The sequence below is a fragment of the Haliaeetus leucocephalus genome, unplaced genomic scaffold (assembly GCF_000737465.1).
Source record: "Haliaeetus leucocephalus isolate CR32 unplaced genomic scaffold, Haliaeetus_leucocephalus-4.0 Scaffold175, whole genome shotgun sequence".
NCBI lineage: Eukaryota > Metazoa > Chordata > Aves > Accipitriformes > Accipitridae > Haliaeetus > Haliaeetus leucocephalus.
This window is the reverse complement of record NW_010972611.1, coordinates 327,859-337,613: the sequence shown is the minus strand read 5'-3', so window position 1 is coordinate 337,613 and position 9,755 is coordinate 327,859. Positions and strand designations below refer to the sequence as shown.

The following is a 9,755-nucleotide window of genomic DNA, read 5'->3' as shown; positions in this document are numbered from 1 at the left end:
AGAGCAGCTGTGGCACGGCAGCGGGGCTGGGTTTTGGTAGGAGCTGAGCTGCTGTGCAAAGGCTGGAGCTGGGGGGAGGAGGCAGGGGCTTTGGCAAGAACAGCCCCCCACGCTGCAGGCAGCTCACACCATGCTGCCCGTGGCCACCACGGCCACCAGCTCCACGTGGCAGACGGGGACAGGCCCCGTCCCTGGCCAAGTCCACGCTCAGTCCCAGGCAGAGTCCAAGGGCTCCCAGGGGCAGGGAGCAGGGCTGGGGGGCTGTGCACCAGGGCCCCCCAAGCACTCAGAGTCTCCTCTCCACAGGCTGCTGCAGGCACATCTCGCTGCCAGCTGAGATGATGGGTAGGTGATTGTCCATGTGGTAGCTGATGAGGTGACTGACACTCTCGAAGCGGTGGTCTTTCGTCCGCACCTGGGGGGGCCAGGGAAGGGGCACTCGAGAGGCTGCTGATGGCTGCAGGAGGCCAAAGCCACCAGCCTCCATGGGCTTAGCACCAACTGGAGGGGAACAGCCCTCACCATCCCCCAAGCCAGCCCAGAGGCATCTCCCCCAAGAAGTGATAGGGAAGCCCGATGCCCTGGTGGCTCTTGTAACCACCAGGGCCCCCCCCAAGCTGTGCCAAGCTCTGTCCTCAGGGCGTTACGTGGACTCACCACTCCCTCGGGATCGACGAGTAGCAGATGCTTGGGCTGCCCACCCTGCAAGCCGGTCAGCACGTATTGGCCCGGGGTGGTGGTACTTTCTCGCACCAGGAAGTCTCCATTCACCTTCAGCAGCTTCTCGGCCTCCTTGCGGTTCATCTTCCCATGGTACCAGGGCTCCCGTCTCAGCTGCTCCTCCATGGAGGCCAGCACCTGGGCAGGGGGTAGCCCCATGGGCACAGACGGGGGGACACGCAGGGCATCTTCAAAGGGCTCTGCAGGGAGAGAGGAGCCAGGGGGGACCGTGACCGACCTCGCTGCCAACCACCCCCAGCCCAGACACAGCTGCAGTCGCAGTTCCACTCACTCATATCGAAGAGGTCTCTCTGGGTGCTGCCGTTGGCCGTTGCGGGGGTGCCAGCGGCCGATGCTTGGCGTGTCTTGTCCATGTTCTGCACGTTGACATAAGATGGGTCATCAAACAGGTCTGTGCGGCCGGATGCACCCACCGGAGCCGGGTATTTCTCTCTCCCTGCTACCAAGAGCACTGTGGTCAGCAGAGCTCCAGCCTGCCTCGGCCCCAACACCAGTGCCCACTGCTGGAGCACTTGGGGTCAAGGAAAACAGATGGGGACCGGCCACATCCATCGTGTTACCTTGGGCAGGAGTGTGCTGCTTCCGGGGGTCATACTCCCCACCAGACGACTGGCCGACAGGCTGCAGGGAGAGGTGGAGGGTGAGCCCCACTGCGCTCCTCACCCCTTCCCACTCCCAACATCCTGGGCTGCTAGAGGTGCCAGGGAGTCATGTGCCACGGCTCTCATGGCAGAATAACCCCAAGTGAAGAGCCCATGGTCCCACTGGGGTCCCTGCATCTCCCTTGTAACATGGAGCCTTCCCACAAGGATGCACCCAGAGCCTTACCAGCGTGGCCCCCAGGTGATTGGGGGTCTGAGCAGCCCCATCCCGCAGCCGCATGTCCACAACCCCCCCAATGGGAGGCTCCTTGCCAGGGAAGTCATTGTAGTACTGGTGATCCGGGGCTGGTTCCTCCTCTTCCTCATCCCAGGCAGAGCCATCAAACCCCGCCATCCTGGGAGGGCACAGCACAGATGAGCAGCTGACAGCAGCCAGGACTGCATCCCCACTCCAAAACCAAACAATCTCAGACACCCTCTCACCTTCATCCTTCCCACACAGCCCTACCCTTACCTGTCGTGCGGTGTCACCAGCTTCGGGGGGTTCTTCAGGTACTGCTTGAACCGCAGCTCAAAGGCCTGCCCAATGGTGCTGATTACATCCTGCGCCAAGCCCTCGGGGCACTCCAGGATATGGCAGGCTGGGGAAGGAATGGTGGGATGGGAGCACGGAACCCCAATGTTAAGTTCTCCACCGCTCAAGCCTGCCCTATGCACCCCAGAGCTTCCTCATGGGGGACCCAGTGCCTCCCCACCACATTGAGCTGTGCCTAAACATCCACGAAACAGCTCTGTCATTTAGCACCTCAGCAGCAGCCTCACCTCTCTGATTGACGGGATCTTTGGCAACATAGGCGACGTACTCTGCTGTGTCCTGCGGGCAAGACACCAGTGGTGAGACAGAGCTGCCAGGGAACGCGGTGCCTGAGACTTTGGGGAGAGGGCAGGAGAGGCACTGATCCCTAGCATGGGGCAGGGCATGCATGGACAGGGACTGTGTGTACTCACCGGGTCTCCCCCAGAAGCAAAAGAGATAGACTGCATGTGGTGGTTGGCAATGATCTGAAAGGCAGAGAGTTCGTTGGATGCAGCCAGGAGCTCCTCTGCACCCAGCCAGAGGCAACACCTCCTGCCTGTCACACTCCTCCCGGGGCTGGCCTGGCACAGGGGCTTAACAAGCCTCCAGAGCCCTGGTTATGAGCCACAGACCACCAGGAAAAGGGCTGGGACACCAACAGGGCCACTGGGAGCAGGGTGAAAGCCAGGAGACCTGTCCCCAGGCCAGGGGATTTGGGTCTCTCAGTCTCCAGGACAAATCCTGCCAAGCATGCAGTATATTGCTCCAACCTCTTCACCCTCAGGGACTGGCAGGAGGTGGGCATTCAGCAGGTCACACAGCCCACCCAGTCATCCCTTAGGGAGGCTGGGGACATCCCCTGCCCCAGCAGGGCCCGGGGTGGGGGACACAAGGATTCCTGCTTGTCTAAAGCCAGCCAGCCACCCAGCCCCTGGCACCTCCCCACTCTCACCTGCTTGCAGTCAGAAGCCATGAGGTTGAGGCTGCTGGTGGAGATGGTCAGGGTGATGGGCATGCCGGCAAACTTCAGGTTGCTCTTGCCCAGGATGGAGTTCAGGGAGCGGCCGCAGGGCTGGGGACAAACAGCACCATGGGGAAGGGGTTCCCCAGGCCGGACACAGTCTGGCTGCGAGGGGACAGGGCACATCCTGCTGCCCTCCACAGCAGAGACAGGGCATCTCGTCCTCACCACCGCTCCTGCTGAGCTCCGCTGGCCTGAGCCATGGTGGGAGATCAGAGCCTCAGCCTGCCCAGCCTGCGCATGGCCAGCTGAGCTGGGATCCGGCCCTTGGCCCCATGCCCAGATGGCCGAGCATGCTCCCCCCAGCAGCTCCCCAGCCCAGCCTCACCTTCCTCCTCCGCACAGCTCCCTTGGCACCGGGCACAGCCTCACACACCAGCCCGATGGCCTCCCTGCAGGGAGCACAGTGGGATGTCAATCCACCCCAGCACCTGCCCTCCCCATTCCCCCGTGACCCCCCAACCACGGGACCAAGGACGCGGGGACCAGCACAGGCAGAAGGGACAGGGTGACAAATGGGAAGCCCTCGGGCAGCGCTGGCTGGGGCTCTTCAAGCAGGGAAAGCATGCTGGTGTTAATATTTGATGGGGCTGCAGGCAGCCTGGCCCCCACCAAAAGCCGCACATGCCACCAGGGGCTTGTGTGGGGCTCAGACCCACCCTGCCCCAAAAGCAGCAGCCTGTGGGGAGGGGCAGAGCTCACCTGGTGACCTGCGTCCTGGTGTTGAAATCCAAAGCCCTCATGGACTGGAGGACTTCCACGCAGCCCATGTACTGGGGAAGAGAGCAAGGTCAGCCTGGGCAGCCCTGGGGTTTGCTCCCCACAGAGCTGGGGAGGGGGGCTAGGGCCCCAAGCCCTCCGGCTCCACAGCAGTGGCCTCCCTGGGAATCCCACTGCCCACCTGCCACCCTCAAGGAGCATGTGAGGAGGTCCCCAAATCCTCATCATGACCCTCCCCATGCCCCCCCAGTCCCCAGTACTCACCCGGACGTGGTAGGAGACCCCAGGGCCCATGACCTTGTCATCCGGGTGCAGCCAGCCACGGGTGGGCTTATTGACGAAGCTGCCGTGGCGGGTCCATTCATCACCCCCCAGCTGGCCGCCTTCCACCCGCGTCTTCTTCCCGCAGCTCAGCTTGTTCATATCCTGGGAACAGACAGCGACAGGTCCCGCTGAGTCGGGGCCGGCAGCCCCCCCCGGTGCTGGTTCCAGCATCTCTGCAGGGCTGGGCTCCCCCGGGCTGCTGCCAGCAGAGGAGCCCCGCAGGCTGAGCAGGTTGGCGGGGTTCGAGAGCTTCAGGTTGGCCATTTTGGGGAAGAAGGAGCAGAGGGTGGTGGGGCTGTCCTCTGACTCAGGTGAGAGCTCTCCAAGAGGTGCCGTGGGGCCGAGGGAAGAGGAGGACAGGGAGCCAGGCAGAGACCGCATGCCTGTGAGGGACTCCACTGGGGAGGCTGGGACCCCCACGCCCCCCACAGCCTCCTCCAGAGAGGAGACGGACTCGTTCCGCAGGTGGCTGTATTTGCTCTTCTGCAAGAGATCCATGCTGGAGAGAGGCGAGAAGGGCCAGGGCCGTCCCGTCCCGTCTGGCAGCAGGGTGGAGGCAGCCAGCCGGGTCTCATGGGGGCCCCATGGAGAGTCCAAGCGCCTGCAGCCACTGGGAAGCCACCCCCAAGCAGAAGCCTCGGGCGAGCTCTGCACCAGGTCCACGCCAGCCTGGCATGGCTGGCAGGGAGAGCCGGCCCCAGGACACCAGGCAGCAGGTCCAGGGGCTGCCCGGCTCTGTGCCGTTGCAGCTGATCGATCACGATTGGCGTCAGCAAGGATGCACGGATCCGGCCAGACGGAGAGCGACCCCACGCTCCCACCACGGCGGAGAGGAAAATGGGGCTGCGGCGACGCCCCAGGGAGCTGCTGGCACAGGGAGGGGGGGCTCAGCACACTTGGCCCCCAGCCTGGAGGTACTCAAGCCCTACAGCCCCATGTTGCTCCTGCACCGAGCCGGCAACAAATCCCATCGTCTTCAGCTGAGGCCGGATCCAGCCCCCTCTGCCCCACCGCCGGGTCCAGCACGGCTGCCCTCCACCCCAGCCGACTCGCTTCAGCCCCTGCGCTGCCCTGCTGTCGCCAGCCGCTAAGAGGAAATCAAAAGCATTAATATTTAAAGCTCTGAGACAAGGCAGCCACAGAGCGCATCCAAGCCCAGCCCAGCCCCACTCTGAGCACTGTCCAGGAGCGAACAAGGTCCTTCTGTGGCGGCCAGCGCTACGCAACCCACGTGCTAGCGGCAGGCAACTGTCGTTGGCTCCCCAGGCTCTGCTGGGGGGAGCGGCGCCCGAAGCCGGGGGGGCTGCAATGCTGAGATGCTGCCAGTGCTTGCAGCTGCCTGGGATGCGAGGACATCCAGTCCTTCGTGAACGCAGCTCCGGGCATGGATCCCGCCCGGAGGGCTGGTGGAAGAGGAGGATGCCCAGGAGCAGGATACAGGTGGGCTGTCGGCAGGGCTCAGCACGGGCCCCCGGCCGCGGTGGGGAGCCGGCAGGAGAGGTGGCTGCTGCTAATTGCTGCTGCTCCTTCCCGCATCGCAGCCGGCACTGAGCAGTGACTCCTCCCGTGAGAGGAGAAGGGGCTGCCGCTAATCGGAAGGGCCGTGCTGACTCACAGGCGGCGGGGCAGGCTCTGCCCGCGGCGGGGGCTGCGTGCAGGCTGGGGCGTAGCGCAGGAGGGGCTCCTGGCGAGGGGTGGGGACCCAGTGCCTATCTGGAGCGGAAGAATCAAGGTCACAGGCGGCGCTAGCAGGAGCAGGCAGTGAGAGCGTGCCAGGGGGCAAACCTCGGCCCTTTCTACCATGGGGAGCTGGGCAGAGCCGCCACCGGTGGGTAGGGGTGTCAGGGGCAAGTCTCCACTGCTTCGCCCCGTCCTTGACACACCGGCACACCAGTGGGACCTCGGCCCAACCCAACCGCACCGCCCACGCCACTCTTCACAGCCTCGTCCACCTCAGCCTCCTGGGGGTGCAAGAGCTCTCCCCCCTTCCACCTCCCGTGGGCTGAAGCAGGGATTTCAGGCAGCACCGCAGCACCCAACCCCTCTGACCCACCACGGGCCAGGGCCTTCCCAGGCACCAGGCACTCTGCAAAACCAGCCACCGAGCCAAAACCGGGTAAATCCAGCCTAAGGGAAGGGCTCTCCCTGCTTGGACCCGCCGCCAGGCACTGCTCAGCCCTGGTGGCTGCCCGCCCTGCTTCCCAAACACTGGCACACCGCCACGGGGACAGGGAAATGGAAGCCAGGACGGAGCTGGAAATAGCCTCCTGCACGGTGCAAGGGGCCGTGGCTCACAGCGGCGGGTCCATCACCCGCCCCCCTCCTGGTGCCAGAGCATCACCTCGGCCGCACACACCGCCTCCACAACCACCAGCCCCCACCTCAGCCACTGGCAGTGGTGGTCCCTCGGGCGCAGAGACTGCACCAGCCGTCCTGCGAAGCACTCGTCCCCACCAGGGGCCCCCTGGCCGCTTGGTGCTGTGACCTTCCCGTGGCCGGCAGCACCGCAGCTCTAAAGAAAAGCAGGAAGCCCGGGGCCAGGGAGCCAGGAAGCCGCCAGCCCCACGAGGGGCCAGCCGCAGCCCCCGGTTGTGTCGGGGGAAGCCCAGCTAGGTGGCATTGAACGGGCATGAAGCAGTGGGGTTTGCCCACGAGGGCCTGGCCGCTGGCAGATGTGGGGCTGGGGTCCCCCCACATGCCCAGCATGGGCTCCATGAGCCCCAATGCTTCCTCAGGGCCTTGCTGGGATAAAAGCAGGAGGGAACTGCGCAGGGGCAGGGGGGTCTCCTCAGCCCCTTCCCACTACCCCAGGCCCCGACCGTCGCCCAGACAGGCGACAGGGCTCAGAGCAGCCATCCCCGACACGCACGAAGGGGCTGGCATGCCCCAGGAGCCACAGCCCCCTGCTCAGACAGGCCTCTGCTTTTATAAGATGGAATGATTTCTGATTTTATCAGAACATCCTGAGGCCAGCCGGCCCACGTCACCCTGCCAGCCTGCACTGGCTGGTGAGGAGACATATTGCTGCTCCCAGCCCTTGGAGACCAGAGGTGTCACTGCCACGGACCGCCCCAGAGCCCACCCCAGGGTGTCAGAGACCCCTTCCCAGCAGGTTCAGAGTGCAGGAGGCAAACTGAGACGCGTGCAAAGCCGTGGAACAACAGCCCTGCCTGAACTGGCAGCCCTTGAGCCCCATCCAGCAGGCAGCAGCCCTTCCCCTTGCCAGACAGGCCAGCAGTGAGCTCCTGCCCCTGCAGCGGAGGACGAGCAGAGCAGCCAGAACAACCACCCCCAAGGAGCTCTGGGGACACATCTCGTGCCCTGGCAGCAAGGAGAGGGGCCAGATCCTCCCCGCACGTGGGAGAGACAGAGGGATGTGGGCTACTTTCGGGTGCCTGCGGCTGGGACTTCGTGCACAGCCCAGGGCAAGGAAGAAGAGCAGAGAGGGGATGCTCGGGGCTCTGCTACCAGGTCAGCGCCTGACATACTCCCAGGAAACACAAACTCGGAGCTGAGTCAGAGACCTGGAACACGCCAGTGGTTTGGCAAGAAATTGCAGCGAGGAGCAGGCAGCTGCACACCAGCCGCTGCCGCACGTACCCACCTCGCCTGGGGCAGGAGACCCCCTCGGTCTGACAGCGGTCACAGTGGAGAAGCAAAGAAACATTCAAATCCAGCCAACAGCTGATTTTTTTCCCCTGAACATCACAACAGCGTCACACGGCATCTACATGTTCCTGCGCGCAACCTCTCTGCCGCACAGAAGAGGGGCTGGGAGATGCCAGCGGAGACCTGGGGAGGAGGCTGGGGCCCTGCCAGCAGGGAGAGAGGGGAGGCAGGATCCACCACCGAAGCCACCTAGCCCTCCACCGAAGTCCTTACCACATACTCCATCGCCGGCGGAGGGCAGGGCAGGGCAGGCCCCAGGCAGGGAACAGAAACACACAGCCCCTCTCGTCTGGCACTCCAACCTGCGGTTCGGGGACAAACAGGGAGTTAGCCAGCCCTGCCCTGGACCGCCGAGGCAGTGGCCCTGGCGCCAAGAGGCAGACCCTGCTCCTCCTCGCTGACCACAGGCAGATGGGGCTGTAGGAGCCATACAACACGCTGCCAACACAAGGGGTGAGAGCGCCAGGGAAGCTTCCTGCTTCCCATCCAAGGGAGGACAGTGCTGGGATAGGAGCATGAGGCTGAGCCTGGCTCTGCTCAGACCTCGCCCACACCGGCAAATGGTGTCAAGGGCTGAGAGTCTCTCCATGACCCGACAAGTGTCGGAGCCCATCCCTACCCAGCCCCAAAACCAGTGCCCAGAGGCCACACACAAGCAGGAAGAGCAGAGACAGCCCAGAAGGGCAGAGCTTCCCCCTCCTGCCCACCTGCCACCCCCTCAGCTAGCACCCCACTGCAAAAGAATGTGCAGAGCCCCTGGGGCTGTGGCCCCCTCCTCACCAGGGGAGCAGTGAAGAAGGGAGAGGGGAGCCAGGAGGGGGAGAAAGCTCTGTGAGGGGAAAATAAGGCAAGTGAATGAGGAGCAGCTCCAGAGCCACTGCCCTTCTCACTCCCACAGCCCAGACGATGTGGTTGGGGCCAGGCCACCGAGCAGCACAGGGCAACAAACATGATTTACTTCCTTGCAGCAATTGTGCCCTTATCTGGGGCCTGCAAAGGCTGTGCCGGAGCCCACGTGGGCGCTAACGCGATTAGCTCAGGAGGCAGTGAGATAAGGAGGGCCCCGCTCAGCAAGCACAGTGGCACAGATCAGCCCTGGGCAGGGCCTGGCAGCACCATGCCAGGTCACTCACTACCAAGCAAAGGCAACGACGAGGCCCTTTGGACACCAGGAGCCGAGGTTGGCAGCAGGGAAGGAGGATCGGGACCCCGACCTGGGTGCTCAGCTTCACTGAAGCCTCCATGGGACCCAGCTGTATCCCCACTGAGGAGGGGACACTACCCTGCACAGCTCCCAGGGGCACAGGTGACCCGGCCACAGCGCTCCTCCACCAAAGGACTACGGGTGGATCCTCAGTCCCCGTTCAGCTGGGAAGAGACGGCATCTTCAACCCTCTGGAACAGACCGAGGCCAGGGCAACCCTAGGGAATGCTGCCGAGAGCTGCCCTTTGCCCACAGGCATCCACAGCGCCAACCCAGCGGGCAGGGCCCGGGTCACATTCCCTCAGGACCCAAGTCCAGGGTCTCCCTGGGCCAGGGCAGAATGCAGGTGACCCTATCCGAGAGATTCAACTGGAGAAACAAGAACAGCCTGCAAGGGACGGACAAAACACGCTGCCGGAGGGAAGGCAAAAGCCTGCAAGGGGGAATGTCTACCCCTGTCCACAACAGCCAGGTCTGCTCCAGATACTCTCCCCCTGCCTTCCTCCAAGGCATCAAAGCACAAGCAGGCTGAAGGCAAGATGGCAGGAGAGCGCACCCAGGCACCACAGAGACCAAGGATCCCTCTGAACCCAGCTGGTGCCCCATCCCTGCTGGGGGTCATGCCAGTCTAGGGTCCAGGGCTTTTCCCCAGGCCCCAAGAGCACCCCCGGAGCTGGCCTCACTCCCGTGCACCACACCGGCACACGGTCCTGAGCGCCCGGGACGGGGTGACCCGAGACAGAGCCCAGTGAGCGTCTCTGGGCACGTACAGCGGCCGCCACACCAGGGGAGGGTCCAGGGCACCGGAGCCACCCCGAGCCCTGAAGGCGACCAAGCAGCTGGCACGGCCCGGCACCGCCCCCGGCTGGGCCGCCCAGGGGAGGGGGCCGGGCCCGC

At 64.3% G+C, this 9,755-nt stretch overlaps 2 protein-coding genes across 6 annotated transcripts in view; both read right to left on the bottom strand.

The window, feature by feature from the left end:
* The window catches only part of PYGO2 (pygopus family PHD finger 2), a 5,929-nt gene extending 2,552 nt beyond the window's left edge, over nucleotides 1–3,377 (bottom strand). Inside the window, exon 1 of the mRNA XM_010564027.1 lies at nucleotides 3,373–3,377. The gene's annotated coding sequence lies outside the window, so the exon portion shown is untranslated. The remainder of the gene's footprint in view (nucleotides 1–3,372) is intronic.
* Nucleotides 35–8,451, bottom strand: SHC1 (SHC (Src homology 2 domain containing) transforming protein 1). Of its 5 annotated transcripts, none has more exons than XM_010564031.1 (13): nucleotides 7,868–8,451; nucleotides 3,926–4,087; nucleotides 3,644–3,714; nucleotides 3,270–3,333; nucleotides 2,873–2,992; nucleotides 2,352–2,405; nucleotides 2,166–2,217; nucleotides 1,858–1,984; nucleotides 1,570–1,738; nucleotides 1,302–1,362; nucleotides 1,013–1,180; nucleotides 658–920; nucleotides 35–415 (listed from the first exon to the last, which is right to left on the bottom strand). In XM_010564031.1, the coding sequence occupies exons 1-13, from the start codon at nucleotides 7,877–7,879 to the stop codon at nucleotides 287–289; spliced, it is 1,452 nt and encodes a 483-aa protein (XP_010562333.1). In that variant the 5' UTR covers nucleotides 7,880–8,451; the 3' UTR covers nucleotides 35–286. The 5 variants fall into 5 exon arrangements, with proteins under 5 accessions (XP_010562333.1, XP_010562334.1, XP_010562330.1 ...); XM_010564032.1 differs by having other exon boundaries at nucleotides 1,013–1,177; XM_010564028.1 differs by lacking the exon at nucleotides 7,868–8,451 and having other exon boundaries at nucleotides 3,926–5,123.
* Between the last annotated feature and the right edge of the window lie 1,304 nt (nucleotides 8,452–9,755).